The sequence below is a fragment of the Leptodactylus fuscus genome, chromosome 5, assembly GCF_031893055.1.
Source record: "Leptodactylus fuscus isolate aLepFus1 chromosome 5, aLepFus1.hap2, whole genome shotgun sequence".
Taxonomy (NCBI): domain Eukaryota; kingdom Metazoa; phylum Chordata; class Amphibia; order Anura; family Leptodactylidae; genus Leptodactylus; species Leptodactylus fuscus.
The window spans coordinates 64,122,260-64,143,463 of record NC_134269.1 but is presented as its reverse complement, the minus strand read 5'-3'; the positions used below and the strand labels follow the sequence as shown (position 1 = coordinate 64,143,463).

The 21,204-nt window shown below is 42.8% G+C and overlaps 1 protein-coding gene across 1 annotated transcript in view; it reads right to left on the bottom strand.

Moving 5' to 3' along the window:
- RHCG (Rh family C glycoprotein) overlaps window positions 1–2,986 on the bottom strand; it is a 45,688-nt gene extending 42,702 nt beyond the window's left edge. The window contains exon 1 of the mRNA XM_075273286.1: window positions 2,756–2,986. Within this exon, the coding sequence (XP_075129387.1) occupies window positions 2,756–2,942 (187 nt within the window). The 5' untranslated portion in view covers window positions 2,943–2,986. The remainder of the gene's footprint in view (window positions 1–2,755) is intronic.
- Between the last annotated feature and the right edge of the window lie 18,218 nt (window positions 2,987–21,204).

Below are 21,204 nucleotides of genomic sequence, written 5' to 3'. Positions count from 1 at the left end.
TGTGGGGGGCTTTTACTCCTTTAACCCCTTGTGAAAATGAAAACTTTGGAGATAAAGTGACATTTTAGTAATTTTTCATTTACACATCCCAATGTTAGTAAAATCTGTGAAACAACTGTAGGGTCTAAATGCTGACTATACCCCTTGATGAATTCTGTGAGGGGTGTGGATTCTAAAATGGGGTCACTTTTGGGGGGGTTTCCATTGTTTTGGTACTCTAGGGTCTCTGCAAATAAGGCATGGCGCTGAAAATTATTCCAGCAAAATCTGCTGTTCAAACACCCAGTGTCGCTCCTTCCCTTCCATGCACTGCCGTGTGCCCAAAAATCAGTTTACACCCACATGTGGGGTATTTCTGTGCACAGGAGAAATTGCACAATAAACTGTCAGATGCATTTTCTCCTTTAACCCTTTGTGAATGTGTTAATTTTGGGTCTAAATGAATGTATTAGTGAAAAAAAATGAAATGTCTAAATTTCACTGCCATATTATTTTTATTCTTATGAAATGCTTAAAGGGTTAACAAACATCCCAAATGCTGTTTTGAATAATTTGAGGGGTGCAGTTTTGAAAATGGGGTAATTTATGGGGGTTTCTATTATACAGGCCTTTATAATTACTTTCAGAACTGAAGTGGTCCCTAAAAAATTGGTTTGGAGAATTTTCTTGTAAATCTGGAAAATTGCTGTTACACTTGTAAGCCTTGTGACGTCCAAAATAAATTAAAAGACAATCAAAATATGATGCCAATATAAAGCAGAGATATGGGAGATAATATTTATTCATGTATTTGGATGGTATGACTATCTGCCTGAAAAGCAGATAATTTCACATTTTGAAAATTGCAATTTTTTTCAAATTTCCATCAAATTTCCTAGTTTTTTTATAAATAAATGCAAAAATATTGATTAGTGTTTACCACTAACATGAAGTATAATGTGTTACAAGAAAACAATCTCAAATTCATTTGTGTAAGTTAAAGCGTCTCAAAGTTATTGCCATTTAAAGTGACACATGTCAGTTTTGAAAAAAGAGGCCTGGTCTTTAACATACTTTTGGGCCTGGTCCTTAACCGGTTAAGGATATCTTAAGGCCACTTATCTTCTTAACTGCATTGTGTTGCTTTGTAACACATTGTAGTTGTTGCATACACATTATAGCCTATTGTTCCAGACTAATCTCAGCCTTATGTTAATTCTGATGATATAATATCTGTTATTACTTGTGCTGTGGAAGCCTCAGGCTAGGTTCACATCTGGGCTCAGTAAGTGCTTGGGGATCCCGATCCCCATTCCACCTGAAAAATACGAGGAACTTTTCTCTCCGCATGTTATGTGCGGGAAACAATTGGAAACCACACGGACTCCATTATGATCTATGGGCTCTGCGTATTTTCCCAGGTAACCGCTTATCTATGTGTATAGGTTTGGGGGTGTGCCTTGTGCCACACTGGTCAAATGTTTTAGACAATTTTTAGAAACAATTACGACCTGTACAAAAAGGGGCATGGCTTCAGAAGAAAGATGCAGGGTTTATCGGTAAGGGCTCGTTCACATCTGCGTCGTCGGTCCTTATTGCAGGTTTCCGTTTCCTGCATAAAACAGATGCAGGAGACGGAAGCCTGCAGGAGACTTTCTCACCCATTCATTTGAATGGGTGAGAAAGCTGTCCGGCCGTGCGCGGCAGTGAGCGTTTTGCGCTCTCCGGCGCGAAACCAGGTTTTATAATCCAGACACAGAGTCGGACATGCACTACTCTGTGTCCGGATAAAAAAATCCGGTTTTGCGGCGGAGAGCCTAAAACGCTCACCGCCGCGCACGGCTGGACCCGATCTATGGTTTCCGTCTTCTGCCATGCAGAAGACGGAAACCATAGTACGGAGACCCCAGACGCAGGTGTGAACCCAGCGTCACTGGGCATGGACTATATAGTTTAAGCATAGGCCAGATTTATCACGGAGTATTAAACACCTTGATAAATCTGGTGCAAGCAAAAAAAACCCAAAACAAAACAGAAACTAGTAAAAACCACAACAAAAGCATCACAGGCACCATAATTGGTGAAAGATGAACCATAAGGGAGCACACTGTGAATCCATTACAGATAGGTCCACATTCTCTTGGACCCAGCCCTTGGAACCTTTATTACTTACTTTAAGTGACTAGGAGATTGTCCATCACATAACTAGGACTCAGAGGTGGAGGACTTATTACAGTGACTGTGTCTTGTAACAAGTTATGCAAACAATGAAGTTTCCTATTGAATGACTGCTATCAGAAAAAGAAACCCATTGAAGTCAATGGGAGGCTTCCTCACCATTTTCCTCCGTGTGAATGGACAAGATGGATCATCAAGATGTGATCAGCGAGAGTCTGAAACCTTCGATGCTCACAGATCACCTGATTAAAGCAGAAGCTAAGCACCATTCTGCTTCATGGGCCATGTGATGTTACATTCATCGGTCCCATGGCTTGTTTGCAGTTCAGTTCTATTCAACACCAAACTGCAATATCAAGTACATCCACTGTACATTATACGGCACTGTGCTGGACAAGCAGTGAAGAGGCTGCAACACTCATCAGAATGCTGCGGTCTCTTCCAACAGCTGAATGGTGTGTGTGTGTGTGTGTGTGTGTGTGTGGGTGGGGGGGGCAGGTTTCAGACCCACACCAATCTCATATTAATGAATAATAAAAAAGTTACTGCATTAGTCTACATTGCCTTAAATAAAAATGAAGAAATTAAATATACTTACAGAAGTACCTATAGTAAAAGTCATTTTCAATGTCGCTGGTGATGCCTTTAAGTTGCTTGTATTCTATCCAGTGGGGATCAGAATTAAAATCATAACGTACAAAAACCCCAAACAAAACTATCATAGCAATCTGAAGCAAAAAGCAGAGGATTGGCAGTTTCCATCGCATGCAGGTATTTCTAATCATTGTGGACCTTTGGTGATAAAAAGTCCTCCTATTACAAAATTGGGAAGTTGTATTACAGCTCTCAGTTTTTGTACATCACCCTTCTTTATATATATTGTAATTCTATGGGTGTAACAGCTTTATATTTTATAATCTGGGTTACACACCTTTCAGGGTGGAGAGATGCATACTAGGTTTTCTAAGATATATACAGATGTTTGACAGGACAATTAAGTAGAATAAGGGAGTTGACATTTTGGGCAATGAAGCAAAAGATAATTGTGTTTTATAGGACGTCTTAGAGCTATATTTCTAAATACATAGGCATGAACAGAAAACTCATTTAGCATGAAGCAGGTAGGATAGGAAGGAATTGGAGAATGATGTTGCAGGCTATTACAGGGGCTTTTTGGGCTATGGCATGGCCAGTACACAATATATAAAGTTTTATTCTACTGGGTACAAATACCCTATAATAGACTGTCATGAACATGGTGCCAAATATCCACAATTAAATATTGATGTCCTAGCCTAAGGATGGGTCATCAATAATAAAGCCATTCTGAAAACCAGATTTGTGATGATTAATTGGTATTGGGTCTATCTTCTGAAACCACAAGAGATTAGTTGTCATCTCTGGGGGAAGTTGCATAACTGCAGTGGAAATGTAGGATCTTATGGCACAACACTGCTATATAACCCTGCAAATGATAGAGAGGACCTTTTATATCCCCTGACATTGGCGGAGTTATAAGATGCTAGAAAGCTGACAGTATTCTGAACCTAGTACATTGTCAACTTTGCCTGTATGTGCCCCAGTGATATCAGTGACATTAGTTTCAGCACCATATCCCGGTACATAGAGGATACAGCTCAGTGTCATGGCTGGGTGGTTAAGAACAACCCCTGATAGTACACTTCCAATGACTCTGAACTGTAAAGCTGGCCTTCTGACAGTGCAGGGAGATGAGTGTCAAACTGAACACCACCAATATCACTGCAAGCGGAGCACAAAGTTGACAGTGCGCTGAAGCCTGGGAGCCTTCAATAGGCTCCCGGATGTCATGGCAATTTATCGCTGCCCTCTAATAACGTTCCAGAGGGCAGCGATTGGTAAAAGATGGCAGCACCCATGGTGCCTGCGCACTTTAGATCCCACGGTTGCATTTAACTAATGTTAACAGTTGCAATTGGCGTTGTCACCGATCATGCCTGTTAGCGGCGGGTGCTGGCTGTATTATAAGGCCAGTATCCAATGTCTATGGAGAAAGCTCAGCTTCTGAGCCCTCTGCAAACATCCCCAGGTGACCAAGGACGGAATAGTACATCCAAGGTTGTTAAGGTGTTAAAGAAGTGTATAACTTCTAACATTATCTCATGTTACTCTGTGTGCATGATTTTTATTATTAAACCTTACCATCCTTACTAGTATAGTGAGCATGAAGCTCATCACATTGATTGGTTGTGTGCAGGAGGCCTTAGCCTTAGTATTTTTGTGTCTTTGCCTTATTCTAGGACCACAAATTATGAAGTATGTCCTATTTTTGCCTGCATTTGTTGTAGGAAATCATACAAGTCTTTTTGCGGATCCGAGATTGCAAACGACATGCTGCCATGATTGTGATTGTGGATTGCGATTCAGCATTTCAATACAAATCACTAAGGTCATGTGAAGGAGGCCTAAGTGCTCAGCTTAAGAGGGGCTAGGGAGTACAGTGGGGGTCCGGATGTGTAGAGACCAGAAGGCAAAGTTGGAATAGGGTGACGCGAAACGGGATAATTGATGTATTACTTTTTTTTAAAGCATTCTAAGCCTTTTTTAACTTACTGACTGCACAACACCTTTAAATATGTATTTATATAACTTGTCATAAAAGGATGTACATAGTTGTTAAATAAGGTATTGTACACATTCTGCTTTTTATACTTCTGAGTATGACTGTTTACTTCTACTAGTCCAGGCTACAAATCTGTATATTGTGTATTCAGTAAACATGAGAGGAACATGTATAAAAGCTCAGGTATTTGCTTGACTATGTGCCAGTATAGAATTTTAATTATAAATTGGGTCTTTACTGGTTCCATACAGAATTAACATAATACATGTCCAAAATAAAGACAGTTAAATGGACATAATACTAGAAAAGTGATCATCAAGCATCTCAATAGCGGTATCTTAAATGATCGAAAAATGGCAATCCTAGCAATGAGACTTTCCCTCGATGTCAGTAAAAGAGGTAATATGGACAAGTAGATCTATGCAGAACATTAAGGCTAAGGTCCCACGTTGCGGAAAAGCAGCTTTTTTTTGTGGTGTAGATTTTGTTGCGTTTTTTTGAGCCAAAGTCAAGAATGGCTACAAAAAGAATGGGAAATATATAGGTAGTTCTTATACTTCTACCTCCTGTATGAGAAGGGGGCGATATCGAAGATCCTTCCTCCCAACCTTGGTCAGGCTGTATAATCAACATCAGGCTAAGCGGAGATCACTCCACACAGAGAATTGAATGATCCTGAAGTCTTCTTTTCTTTTTAGTTGTTATGACTCCTAGTATCTTTTCTATCTTCTATGAGTTTGTATGTGTTTTTTCTTGTAATATATTACTGTATTATCCATGCTGCTGTAACACAATGAATTTCCACATGGTGTGACTATTAAAGGATTATCTTATCTTATGCTCAATCCATTCCTGGCTTTGGCTCAAAAAACCTCAGCAAAATATGCAACAAAAAAGATGCATTATATTGACTAATATGTGTCATCTGATGTGATATGAAGGAAGGCCCTTTATGTAGAAGGCAGAGATGCCATATTTTCTCTTGTAAATATGTTGAAAACAGTATGTCCCAGTGAGCTGGAGGCAGCCCAAAGCTTTCGACAGTGCCTGATTTAACTATGTGCCAAATTTGGTGTAAATTGGTACAGTCCTTTGGCTGTATGAAAATGCTGTCATAAAAAGAAATTGCTCAAAAGCTCACTAAGGGTAAGTTCAAACGGGGTTTTTTTGGTCCGGAACCTGAGTTGGAGACCACCTCAGGTTCTGGACCAAAAAACGGGTAGCTGAGACTGGATGCCAGTGCAGGGCACCGCCACCAGTCGCACACTCCGCTCCGGATTAGGCCCAAATGAATGGGTCTAGTCGGGAGGGAGTGTCTTCAGGTGGATGTCGCGAGGCGACTTGGCCTGAAGAATAAGCATCTTACTTCTTTTTCCAGGAGCCGGAACAAACGGCTCCTGGAAAAAAGAACTGAGCGGCTCCCATTGATTTAAATGGGAGCCGTCTTTTTGGTCAGGATTTTGAGGTAGATACGGCCTCAAAATTCTGACCAAAAAACCCTGTGTTTTTGCCATAAACTAAGCCATCTCATAGGAGGTGTAAGATTGAACTAGACATTCTAATAATATGGCAGATTTATTTTCCAGCATTAGATACTTTGATAAATCTGGCACAATTGAAGATTGTCTAGTCTAACTTTGTACTGTCTAGCCTTTAGAAAGTATTAGTAAATCTGCCCCAAGAGTTCTAGATCCTCTAATGATTAATAAAAAGTAGCGCAAGACATTTTCCTTAAATGAATATGTATTCTGTATATAGATAATATGAACTAGTATATGTAAGTATACTCTGGTTGTGCAGAAGAGACGACATAGATTCATTTATATCAGTGGTTCTTAACCTTGTTTGAGGTACCGAACCCACCAGTTTCATATGCACCGAACCCTTCTTTAGTGATAAATCAAATATGATTTTTTTCCAAATTCAAGACATAGGTATATGGGGTTTTTTTACTGGTACACAAAATAAACTGTGCATATGGCCTAGGGTTTGATCGAACACTGGTTAAGAACCACTGATTTATATATTCAAGATAAGTGAAGTGTTTAGGAAATAAAATGTAGAGTTTATGTTGTGTAAGAGCTATCATTGTTGGAAGACATTGTTGGGGTGAGGCATTGGAAAGTATAGTATATATTGAAGAAAAATACTTCATTCCTACTTATTGAACTTCTCTCCTCCCCCTCCTCTGCAGCAAGTCTTTTATCACTAATTGAAACTGTATCTGTAGTCATCCTATCCCCTTTCCATAGACTTCTGAGTCTAAAATCAGGAGAGGGAAAAGCAGCTTGATAAACAGAGAAAGAAGCATTTTTCTTTTAATAAGATATATTGTAAAATTCTTATATCCACTTAGAATGCTGTGTCACATAAGTAGTACATCTACCACCATCATTTGCGGCCGCAAAACTACGGGCGCAAAATAACGCGGCGTATATGCTCGTAACTCCCATTGAAATCAATGGGATCTTTTTGAGCGCGCAAATAGTGAAATGTATCCACTATCTAGTGATTTTAACCCTTTTTTATATTTTACAGTTTTGAGGTTTTTACACAATTCTTACTACTGTACATGTTTTTGTTTATCATATTATTTATTTTAGCATAGAAATGGACAAAGCACTTGATTTGAATGGTAAATGGGGAAGTTGTAGCCAAAAGTTCAATTCTTGGTCTAACTCTGTTGGTATATAAGACTTAATCTATAGTATTATGTTCTTACATATTATGTCCTTATTTCACCTCTGCTAATTACTAATTAAACATACATTGCCATTGCATTGCACAATAGGGTTGGTGTTAAGACAGGTGAAAAATTATTCCCTTAGTGTAATATACTGTAATATACTGTATAAACAGGTGAGGACTATTTGGCATTGATACTGCTAACTCTGACCCCATTGCTCAAATTGCTCAACTCTTTTAGAGATCTTTATTACTGTCTGGCACATTCTTGTTAATATGCTAAGTTGGGTTTCAACTCACATGTTTATAGACTACTAGGAATGATGATTCATTGGCACTACTCCATCCACTTTAATCCACAGTGTAAAGCTCCTTTCAGATGTTTTTTAACAACAGTTTAGAAGACCCATTTAACAGATGTAAAAAAATGGATGCAACACAGGGACGCAAATGAATGGCCACTAGAGATGAGCGAACACTAGTCGGAACAGCCGTTCCGAATAGCACGCTCCCATAGAAATGAATGGAAGCGGCCGACACGCAGACTTTGCTGGCAGCCGGTCGCTTAACACCCCGCGTGTCGGCTACGTCCATTCATTTCTACTGGAGCATGCTATTCGAAACGGCTGTTCCGAATAGTGTTCGCTCATCTCTAATGGCCACCCATTTACAGAAAGATAAATGCTGAAAAAAAAAAATCCTTTTTTAGACGGACACAAATATAATCTGCTATTGCTTCGTGTCCATCCAAAAAATGGAAAGACACAAATTTACCTATTTATTTATTTTTAACGTTGGTCTCTGTAAAAGGATTGCCAACCATTTGCATCTTTTTTTTTGCATCCGTCAAATGGATCTGCTAAATGGATGTGAAAAACGTGAACTGAATGGAGTCTAAGGCCCCACATGGTGAACCGCATCCAAAAAACGTGTCGGAAACGTCTATGCATTGCATTTTTTTACAGCATTTTTTTTTTTTTTTTTTTACAGAAAGTCTGCTTCAGAAAGTCAGCTTCTCTTCTGTCCTGTTAACAGCATTTAGTGATATGTTTAACAGTAGTCTCCTGGGCACAAGTAGCAATAGACTCTAGCCAACTCATTGAGGTCTATGGAAGAGTTTTCTAAGCAAGTTCATCATCTATTGTCAGTAGTAAATGTAATGATGAGTCAGTGGTGTTGATGAAATGGCACTAGTATCTGCAGGTTAGAGAGAATAAGTCCTTCTTTTAGGCCGGTTGCAGACGACCATGGCTGAACAGCAGGCTGCAAATTAAAGCACTGGCCATGCTTCTAAAGCCCCTTTTATTAAATGAATAGGAGCCACGGAAACAGGGCTGCAAAACAGGACAGGAATAGGACCTGTTCTATATGCCCACACACATGATCGGGTAGTTCATGGTCGTGTGTACAGACCGATTGAAATGAATGGCTAAGTGTGTTATCTGAGAAAAACACGGATAGCACACTGATCTCAGCCATGGTCATCTGCAAGAGTCCTTATTACAATGCGAAATTACAATTACCCTCTTTGGCCTAATGTCTTGCAGACGCTAACACATTCAATTTAGCTGGTTTAATGTATGCCAGATAGGGCTAATATTACAGAGGAACATATAGGACACTGCAGTGATTGTGTGTTTTTAACTTTGCTCTTTAGTGGTGCAATAAAAGTTACATTGTAATGGATTAGAGAATGGAAACCGAATCTATAATGTGGTGGTATTTCGGTTTCATTGGCCTCTAATAGAGCCTTGTGTTAGCTTGGTTTTAGCATCTTTTATGCACCACCATGCAGTTTTTCTGCAGCACGTTGCACTGTGTAAACACAGATATACTGTGTGTAAGCATATAATGTATGAGAACAAAAAATGTACTCAACCCCATATTGCAGCGATGACTTCTGCTTGGAAATGCAGTAAACAAGACAGTGATGAGGAATGAATGTTCCTAAGAATGTCCATTCCCAATCATTGACCTCTCATCTGTCCTGTAAAGGTATACTATATTATTAATCCTCTTATGTAAGGTAGGTGTCTGACTCCTGCTAAGGATATCCTAAAGCCATCTTACTTCTTAAATGCATTGTGTTGCCTTGTGAAAAATTCAGTCTTTGTTGCACATTATAGGCTATTGTTATACACGGATCTCAGCTTTAGGTTAATTCTGCTAAAACTGTAAGTTATATGTTACTATTTGTGTTGTATAAGCCTCAGGGAATAGAAAAGAGTATCAGATACACTGATCACTTAGAAAAACCTGACATGTACATGGCCCCGTAGGGAAGCATTGATGCTAATCCTATTAGAGTGCACAAAAAAATGCAGAAGGAACTTCGATGATAATCTATCATGTGCACGGACCCCATGTTAGTGCCTGAAGAAGGATATCAGTATAGATTGTTGGTCACTGTTGGACTTGATTGGGCCAATACAGAACTACCATAACACATGTCCAACACAAAGACAAATTTTGGGGGTAAATTTGTTTTTATTGCCTATAGCAACCTATCACAGCACAACGTTCATTTTTTATCTTGCCTTTGAAAAATGAAAAACTTGCTGAGATTATTTGCTACAGGCAACAAAGGTAGTTTTTCTCATAGACATGATAGACGTCGATAGCACATTGCTAGGAAAGCAACTGGCGGGGTCTTAATAATGGTATGGATGGACATATTATTGTAATAAACCATCAGTGCCTGTCCTGAGGCAACCGCTTAAAGCCAATGACGTACAGACAGCTTTTTGGAACATTTACAAAGCACATACTGTCTCATGTTTATAGCGATCCACCCTTATGCTAACTATTGAAAATATAGCTCCCTCTAGTGGTAAACATTATAGACATGGCTAGGTAATAATGGGCAAATATGGCACTAGGCAGAGTAATTGAAGATACTGAAAAGTTTATACACATGTACCATTAATTATATAGTCATATGTGCTACTATGGTAAACAGCACTTGGTCTCACGATGGATCCAAAAAAATGGGTTTTTAGGATCTCTTTTTTTAATAACTACGATATTATTCACACAACAGTGAACAATGTCACTGTGAGGAAGCAGTTTTAAAAACATTGGTGCTATTTATGGAGACTGGCGTGTTGAATGCCAATCTTCATATTCCTGGCGCCAGTCCTTTATAAATGCAGTGGCTCCTTCACCGTGCTGTACATTTGTACTGGGATCTATAGATTTCAGTCATCCTTTCCACCAGTACACTGGCATCAATTACATTACATGTAATGCTTTGAAGAAGTGGCATAAGAGGCAAAAAAACGCCAATTGTGACAATTATTGTAAAAATATTTACAGCATGTAGATAAAATTAGAACAAATATCACTTTGCTTATGTATTACACCCTAAAGACGCACATTTATTGGTGCAATAATTTATAGCTTTCACGTACCTGTAAATATATCATGGCTCTCCTTTCAAGTTTTCTGAAATGACGTTTTTTCACAAAGAAAAAATTTGTCATCAATAACCATTAAAATGTCACTACTTTAAAGAACATTCAGTAATATCTTCATTTCATAAATCACAATGTTAATCTTTACAGTTCATAACCTAGGGGTTCAATGCACTGAATCTTCTAGAAACTATTGTTTTTAGGAAAAAATTTAAAAAGAAAATAAATGCAGTAAATCCTAAAAAACACACTAAGGGGACCCAGAATAGCATAATATTCTTCACTTGCGTTTGTGTTTCACTGTGTGTTTTTACACAGCATTTTGTTTGCAGAGCTTGATGTCATGTACAGGTTATCGTGATTGGAATTAAAGACAATTTTCATTAGAGATGTGCCACCTATTTAAAGGGATTGTACTTAAGGTAGGCCACAACTATCTGATCGGTGGGAGGCTAACAGCCAGCCCCGGCACAGATCAGCTATTCAGGGCTGTTTTTGGCTTTTGTACTATACAGTGCACCGAGTCAGAAGCAGATAACCCTGTGCCCTGTATAGTGATTGGGTTTTCGCTACTTCCATTGCAAAGCCAACTATTCCCAATTGTCACTTATTTTCTAGTCCCTATATATTGTCATACACATTCATCTTCCAGTACAAAAGAAAACACATTTCAAGTGTTAACACAGACTCAATATTTGTAGGTTATTTTATAACGGGTAGAATTGACCTCACACATTAGGTGAATGTTGCCCAATTTTGGTGGCCCTGACATTTATGAGGACAATCCAACTCCACCCTGATAGCAACTACTAGGGAAGAGAAAATTCAGTCATGTTGGATTTTAGCATTCCTGATCCTTTTGTTCTTGTGGACATACCCATGCATGTTCGAACAAGTATAGCAAGTGTGTCTATAGGAAAAAGGGATAGCATTGGGAGAGATAGCTGTTGGCCAAATAAGCATTCGGCCAACAGGTATTACTTGTGAATGACCCTAAAATAGGAAGGATCAGAGATTACAGCAATTTTGATAAGAATATTTCAACTTGCCTCTCAAAAATTCTAGAAAACAGATGGAAACTATATTAAAATTCAATGTTGAACAAAAGGACTTGGTATAGTTTGTCATAAATACCCTTAATGCTAGTGTGAACAGAGCCAAACTGTTTTGAATATTTTTTCCTGTGACGATACAAAGTGTCTTTCTCTATTACAATAAGATGATGCTTATAGGGAAGACAGCTGTCAACCGAACAATCATTTGGACAACAGTTGTCTTATTTATATGGCTGAAGTTAACTAATAAAAGAAAGGAATGAGTCATATACTTCATATTTCTTATTCTTTGGACGAACGACAGCTAAGGAATGACGGCATAGTTCTCATATTTTAATCTGTAAATTTACAATGTGAAACTGGTTGATCCGGTCTTTCTGGCTGCCTCCCTTATCTTCTATACGTATGTTTTGGTATGTTTGGTTCACTAACATTACACCTGACAATCACATGTCATTTACACCTGTAATAAGTGTAAACCATTGGCACCAGTTAACCACCTGCATGCCATAGAAAAATGTGATATAGGCTATATACTTTGTATATCTATTTCCCTACTGTATGGAGCTACTATGTAATATCCTGATCAAAAAGATCTTGATTTCTATGCTAGGTAACAAATATAATTGGAATAATCCCCAAAATGATGGTAATTATGTAACCATATATGCGGCAAGGACAAATTGTAGCCAATATTTTAAGACTGTAGGACCCATATTAATGTAGTACGTATAAATACAATGACATCATGGATCCATGTTCAATGGGTCATTAATATGATGACTATGGACTACTTGTGATGACAATTGTCATATTCCATCACAATCTGTACCAGTAATCACATATCATACAGGACAGCAAGATGTATGGCAAATGCCATATTTGTCAATATCATTCTGTTGTATGAGGTCATCGACACTACAGTCTCCAGCAGCCCAATAGATTTAAATGGAGCTCCAAACATGCAGGCACAAAGCCCTTAACTCATACAGAAGCTTCAGGTGGACTTCCAGTCCCCTGTTTTCCTGATCACTGACACTTATTCCCTATGCTATGCATAAGGGTTAAGTGTGTTAATGGGACAACCCCCTTTAACGTGTCATTTGTCCATATGGCAAGTCAACTGCTGGAAATAGTGGGGGATTTACAGGTAAGAATGGGCTGTCTTCTGATTTTAACTCCTAGGCAGTTGCACGGGACAACTGCTTCAAACATGTAATTGTACTGGCTTTTATCTACAGTGTCTAATACTTCAATACTTTTAATATATTCTAATGATGAATATCAGTAGAAATCCAATTTATGCAATGGTTTTGTAAGTCTAGTACGAAGAGGAAACATTTAAAGCAGGTGTCTAACATTTGCATTTATAGAACAATATCAGACCACTGAAGACTACTGAGATCCAAGGTAAAGCTAATAAATTTGGATAAAATAACCAGCATAACCTACAATGCAAAACGTCGCTGATGTCACATATATGGAAAAGTCAAATGTGAAGTCTTCACGCATTTCTCTGTCATGTATAAAAGATTTAACCATGCACTTGTCTACAGCAGCTAATTCAAATGCATTAATATAAAATACATACAGTAGACTACAAGTTCTAGCGTACAGTACAGTCACATATAGTGCCAACACAGACCTTATTGCAATATGCCATTTATTGATACCCATGTGTATAACCTTTATTAAAAACTCTCATCTATTTAATAACCATTGTTGGCTTCTGGTATCATGATAACAAAGCATTAGAGAATCGATAAGGTCCCTGCTGGGAATATAATCTGGCCCACATAATAGGGTCGCAGGTCTAAGATTATGTTTTTCAGTACCATGGAGAGAGAAGTGATACACTCATAAAGCAAAATCAGAAAAGGAAATGGCAGAGTGAAATATTAACCTGCACATGAATATTATTATCAGGGTTGGGCTGGCACACCAGAGTGCCAGAGGATCCTCTGCTAAACCTGGGATCTGACACATACATAGGCCCCAAAGGTCCAACCATATTTGGAAGTGACTTTGGACCCTATTACATGCTGTTAGGGTCTATTCATTATGGGTTGATGTCAAGATAACCTATTAGACTTTATTGATGAGCTGTAGCCATGTTTTGATATGTAAATGAGACATTATTTGGAGTACCTGCACTTGATCATGTAGAGACCCTGCTGGATCTGGGTCTGGGTATAGTTGCAGCACACTTTACCACTAGGGATTTTTACTTCCTGTGAGGTCCCAGAGGGTTTTTTATTTGCTGCAAGGTGACTTCAGAATCTGTAGCTAATACATTTGGATAAAGCAACATAATCTGAAATGTAAAACTTCCCCTACGTCACATAATCTTGAATGTCTATAAGCCGGGTACATGGTGTATGTGTACTTATATGACCATACTATTGAAAGCATTTACAACCATTTGTGACTGTTTATGTACTGTTTTGTGTTATGCCAAGTAAATATGTCTTTTATGTGATATTTTCAAGGATTGTATGTTATTATGGCTGATAGTACTCTAGTTGCAATATCTGGCCATGCTAACACAGATTGTTCCACTTTGTAGAGTAAAACAGAATTCTAACTACTAGAGATGAGCGAACACTAAAATGTTCGAGGTTCGAAATTCGATTCGAACAGCCGCTCAATGTTCGTGTGTTCGAACGGGTTTCGAACCCCATTATAGTCTATGGGGAACAGATACTCGTTAAGGGGGAAACCCAAATCCGTGTCTGGAGGGTCACCAAGTCCACTATGACACCCCAGGAAATGATGCCAACACCTCTGGAATGACACTGGGACAGCAGGGGAAGCATGCCTGGGGGCATCTAACACACCAAAGACCCTCTATTACCCCAACATCACTGCCTAACAACTACACACTTTCCACATTCAAAAAAACCTCTATCAAAGTGGGAAAATACCTGGAAACCTTCTTTACTCCCCAAATGGATGGACACAAACCCCAATTTAAGCTCAACAAACAGTAACAACCACCCCTTTAAATCACGTTCCCCATGACAACCACAAATGGAATAGGCAATGGGAATTCCAAAAGCCCTCACCCTTAACTGTCATTTTGAGTGTGTGTGTGTGTGTGTGTGTGTGTGTGTGTGTGTGTGTGTGTGTGTGTGATGTGGTAAGACCTTCCAAAATTCACTTTTCTAGCCCTTAACATGAGCCCTTCCAAACAAAGTTACATGACCTTAAGCTGAGCTACCAGCAGAGATTGAGGCCCTTGGCATGAGTAGAGCCTTGCACCAGCAGTGTTTTTGGCACTTAGGGTGAGTTGAGCCTTGTACCAGCGTGTGTCCCTTAACATCAGGCGGGCCCTAAGTTCTGCGCTTTGCACAAAAGTTCCACATTAACTAGGCTGAATGGTACAAAGATTAGTAGGCCCGAGAACCAGGAACAGGTCTTGCAATGGCTGTCGGATAACGCTTAAAGCACATTGTCCACCAGCCAGTCAGCCTCTACCTCCTCTTACCCAACAGTCTTGTCCTCCTTCCACCCAAAATTCCCAATCTTCTCAGAACAATAACCCCAACTGTCCCTGCTCCCCAGAGCTGTTCTCCCTTCCTTTGACTGTACCGCAACCTGCCCCTCCATTTCGCGATTCCACGGACCTAACAGACGAGTATCTGTGTCCAGATGCTCAAACACTAGAGTCTCCTCCATTCCATCTCCGGTCGATTTGGTGGCGGATGACCAGCAACCCACCCTCATCGACGACGATGAGACGCAGTTGCTGTCAGGGCAGCCAGTTGACATGCGCATTGTGCAGGAGGAGGAGGCGAGACAGGAGTTGGAAGAGGAGGTGGTGGACGACGAGGACACCGACCCCACCTGGACAAGGCAGATGTCAAGCTGGGAAAGTAGTGTGGATGTTGAGGCAGGTGCAGCACCAAAAAGGGTAGCTAGAGGCAGAGACATGTCCAGAGGCAGAGGTCAGCTGCTTTGCCGAAGCCAGGCCAGACCCGGAATGTCCGAAGATGTTCCCTTTTGTACCCAGCCCAGAAAAACTCCCCCATCGAGGGCACGTTTCTTGAAGGTGTAGAGTTTTTTCAAGGAATGCGCCGAGGACAGATATAGTGTCGTCTACACAATTTGCCTCTCGAAATCGAGTAGGGGCCCTGAGAAGAGCAACCTGTCCACCACTTCAATGCACCGTCATTTGGAATCCAAGCAATGGAATCAGTGGCAGGCAGCAACGGCAGGACAAACGTCGCCCGCCGTTCATGCCACTGCCTCTGCTCACAGTGCTGGCGATGCACTCCAGAGGACGAGCCAGGACATCACTTCATCTGCCTCCGCCACTTTGTTGACTTCTCCCTCATCCTCCCCTGTTTCTGTCTTATCTCCTTCTCCTGCACCATCAAAGGCACCATCAGGCGCTTCTTTACAACAACCCACCATCTCTCAGACATTGGAGCGCCGGCAGAAATACACCGCTAACCACCCACCCACGCAAGCCTAGAACGCCAACATCGCTAAACTGCTGGCCCAGGAGAGGTTGGCGTTCCGGCTTGTTGAAACTCCCGCCTTCCCGGACCTGATGGCAACTGTGGCACCTCACTATGCCGTCCCTAGCCGTCTCAACTTCTCCCAGTGTGGCGTCCCCGCCTTGCACCAGCACGTGTCACTCAACATCAGGTGGGCCCTTAGTTCCGCGCTTTGCTGCAAGGTCCACTTGACCACCGACACTTGGACAAGCGCCTGTGGTCAGGGATGCTGCAGTGCTTATCTTTAATGACAGGCAGGGTGAATGTGGTGGAGTCTGTTCCCCGGGTGCAAACTGGGGTGGCCTATCTCCTCTCCCAGGCCAAAATTCATGGCAGGAGTAGACTGAAACCCTACGACGCTGCAACCTCCACCACAGCTACTAGCGGCAAACGCTAAAACACTGGTGTGGGGAGACGTCAGCAGGCGGTGCTGAAGCTCATCAGCTTGGGGGACAGACAGCACAGTGCCTCCGAGGTCAGGGATGCCATCCTGGCTGAGATGGCATTTTTTTTTCCCTGCTACACCTGGGGCCTGGCATTTTTACGCCTGTGATAATGGCTGGAACCTGGTAGCGGCTCTGGAGCTTGCCAGCCTCCAACACGTTCCATGTTTGGCCCACGTCTAACCTAGTGGTGCAAAGTTTTTTAAAAACATACCCAAATGTACCGAAGCTACTGTTGAAAATGCGGCGCTTGTGCGCCCACTTTTGCAAGTGCACAGGAGTCGCTGCTAGCCTAAAAACACTCTAGCAAGGCCTACATCTGTCCAAACACAGGCTGTTGTCCGTCATTCACACACGCTGAAACCCTACAATACCATATCTTGAGCAGGGTGTGTGAGCTGCACAGACCTTTGATGGAGTTCCATCTACAAAACCCAAGGGTTCCTCAAAGTCAGCAACCAAAGTTTCTGCACCATGAGTTTCCAGGGGTGGCAGAGTTATGGCTAGGGGAAGAGGCATGGATAGGGATGATGTCTAGGGGCAAAAGCAGTGTGGATGTGGAGGCAAGCTAAGCAGGAAAAACTGGGGGTACAAGCTAAGGCATGGACTGGGGTGATGTCTAGGGGCAAAAGCAGTGTGGATGTGGAGGCAAGCTAAGCAGGAAAAACTGGGGATACAAGCTAAGGCATGGACTGGGGTGATGTCTAGGGGCAAAAGCAGTGTGGATGTGGAGGCAAGCTAAGCAGGAAAAACTGGGGGTACAAGCTAAGGCATGGACTGGGGTGATGTCTAGGGGCAAAAGCAGTGTGGATTTGGAGGCAAGCAAAGCAGGGAAAATGGTGGCTAGAGGCAAAGGGATGTCCATAGGCAGCAAGGGCAAAGATGCAAAACTCTCCCGTTTCAAGAATTTTCCTGACTTGTTTCCCCACAAAACATTCCTGGGAGGAGGGCTGAAACACCACCCTCCTCCTCCTCCGCTGTTAGATTTACCCCAGCTACGAGCTGAAAACGCTGCAACACTGGTGTGGGGAGACGTCAGCAGGCTGGGCTGAAGCTCATCAGCTTGGGAGACGGACAGCACACTGCCTCTGAGGTCAGGGATGCCATCCTGGATGAGATGGCAATTTGTTTATCCCCGCTGCCCCTGGGGCCAGGTTTTTTAGCTTGTTGGAGGGCTCTGGAGCTTGCCAGCCTCCAACACGTTCCATGCCTGGCCCACATGTTCAATGTAGTGGTGCAATGATCTTTAAAAACATACCCCAAATTAGCTGAGCTAAGGGTGAAAGTGCGGCACTTGGACACCCACTTTCCCAAGTCTACAGTACCTGGAGCTAGCCGCAATACACTCCAGCAAGGCCTACATCTGCCTGAAGCACCTACTGTTGTGCGAGGTCACCACACGCTCTAACCCTAGATACCGTATGTTCAGCAGGGTGTGTGAGCAGCAGAGACCTTTGATGGAGTACCAGCTACAAAACCCAAGGGTTCCTCAGAGTCAGCTCCCTCACTTTCTGCACCATGAGTTTCCATGGGTGGCAGACTTATGGCTAGAGGCACAGGCATGGATAGGGGTGATGTGTAGGGGCAAAAGCAGTGTGGATGTGGAGGCAAGCTAAGCAGCAAAAACTGGGGGTACAAGCAGCCGGTGACATCATCACTGACAAGCACAGCTGTCTGTCAGCTGACAGGCTGACTTTCACCAAAATGAACAGACAATGGATAGACTCATCATATACATGTCAGTTACATGACAAATTTAGTGCAATTTGCAAGTCCAAGATGGTTTGGAGATCTGCGGAGAGGAATCTCACCACCTCTTGCGGGTGCCATCATTTGGAAGGCAAGCCCTGGGCTCAGTGGGTGAGAGCAAGCGCAGGATAATCGTCGTTTGGCCTGGCGGCCACTGCCTCTTCCACTGTTGACAGGGCTGGCGCTGCAGTCCAGACCAGGAGCCAGGACACCTCCACATCTGCCTCTGACACTTTGGGGAGTTCACCCTTATCCTCACCTTTTCCTGCCATTTCTCCTTTTGCCCGCGCCATCATGCGCCTCTTCCCAGCAACTCCCCATCTCCCAAGCCTTTCATTTCATGCTAAAGTACAGCGCAACCCACCCACATGCCCAAGGCTTCAACGGCCTCATCTCAAGAAATCTGGCCCAGGAGATGTTGGAATCCCGGCTGGGGGACACTCTGCCCTTTTTGGGCAGAGTGTCTACTGCGCCACCGCACTGTGCCGTCCACACCAGCACTTTCCCCCAAACATGAGGCGGTCCCTAAATTCAGCGCTTAGCCCTAAAGTTCCATGTGACCAGTTACGAATGGACAAGTGCATGCGGACAGGGACGCTACCTTTCAATTTGGGCACAGTGGTTGAATGTAGTTGAGGCGTGGACCGGGTCGCAAAATGTGGTGGCCTGACTTGTCTCCCCACACAACATTCCTGGGAGGAGGGCTGAAACACCACCCTCCTCCGCTGTTAAATTGACCCCAGCTACGAGCTGGAAACGCTGCAACACTGGTGTGGGGAGACGTCAGCGGGCCGTGCTGAAGCTCATCAGCTTGGGGGCCAGACAGCACACTGCCTACAAAGTGAGTCATGCCATCCTCGATGAGACGGCAATGTGGTTTTTGCCACTGCACCTGGGCCCAGGCATGTTGTCATGTGTGATAATGGCCGTAACCTGGGATTGGCTCTGTAGCTTGGCAGCCTGCAACATATTCCATGCCTGGGCCACGTTTTTAACTCATTGCTGCTAATCTTTTGAAAAAGGTACCCCAATGTTCCTGAGCTACTGGTGAAAGTGTGGCGCTTGTGCGGATAGTTTTTAAAGTGTATAGTTGCCGCTGCTAGCCTCTATGCACTCCTACAACGCCTGTACCTGCTGGAACAACGGCTGTTGTGCGACGTCTCCACACTGCTGGCACTAAACATATCATGTGTTGAGCAGAGTGTGTGAGCAGCACAGACCTTTGATGTAGTTCCAACTCCAAAACCCTCGGGTTCGTCAAAGTCAACTCCCTCAGTTGCTCAACCATGAGTGGCCATGGGTGGCAGACTTATGTGAAATCCCATCCCATCCATTGCACTGGACACGAAACATTAGCATGCGCTCAGCACAACTTCGGATATGGCAGATGCGTTAAGCAGGGTGCAGGGTACAACACAGACCAGGCCCGAGCACCAGGAACAGGTGTTAGAAATACTGCAGCATCTGCCATTTCCTTCCAATTTTGGGGTTTTGGACCCGCCACCGACTTGTCTGGACCTAAGTGGGGATCATGAGACACAGTTGCCATCAAGGCAAGCTGTGGTCATGTGCGGTTTGCAGTAAGGGGGCAGTGCGCAATTGGAAGAGGAGTTGGTGGATGACGAGGCCACCGACCCCACATGGACAGGGGTGATGTCTAGGGGCTAAAGCAGTGTAGATGTAGAGGGAAGCTAAATCAACAAAAAACCTGGGTAGAAGCAAAGGCATAAACTGGGGTGATGTTTAGGGGTGAAAGCAGAGTAGATGTGGAGGGAAGCTAAGCAGCAAAAACAGTGGGTAGAAGCAAAGGCATGCAAAACTCTACCCTGTTGGAAGACTTATTCCTAGGTCTGGAACACGTTAATGGCCCCCCTGGACAAATTACTGCCACTCAGGGGCCTAGTGTCACCAGGAGGGACAAGTATAGGTGCATGTTGTGGGAATACCTGGCCGACACCAGCTCTGTCCTCTCCGATCCCTCTGTGCTCTACAGCCTAAACTTATTTTCTCATCTTTTTTTCTGAACTGCACATCTCTTGCCTGCTTCCTTTGGGATCTTAGAAATGGTGGTCCACTTCCACAGATGGTAACTTCAATAGACAGTGTAACGGGAGTAGCTGAGGGATCGCTGTCTTAACCACTTTTTGGCACAAAATTAACTTCCAAAGCCAAATATGGTGCAAGTATATGATGCAAGGACACCTACACACCTATCTCTGACACATTGGGGAGTTCACCCTCATGCGCCCTTTTGGCCTGCACCATCATGCGCCTCTTCCCAGCCACTCCACATTTCCCAAGCTTTTCATTGCAGGCAGAAGTACAATACAACCCACCCCCATGCCCAAGCCTGTAACAGCCTCATCGATAAACTGCTGGCCCTGGAGATGTTGGTGTTTGTTTATGCTTCTGGAGACCCAGGCCTTCCGTCAGCAGATGGCAGCTGGGGCACCTCCCTATGCTGGGCCTAGCCGTTACTACTTCTCTTGGTGTGCTGTCTCTGCCTTGCGCCTGCATGTGTCCCATAACATCAGTCGGGCCCAGAGCTCTGCGCTTTGCTGCAAGGTCCACTTGACCACCGACACATGGACAAGCGCC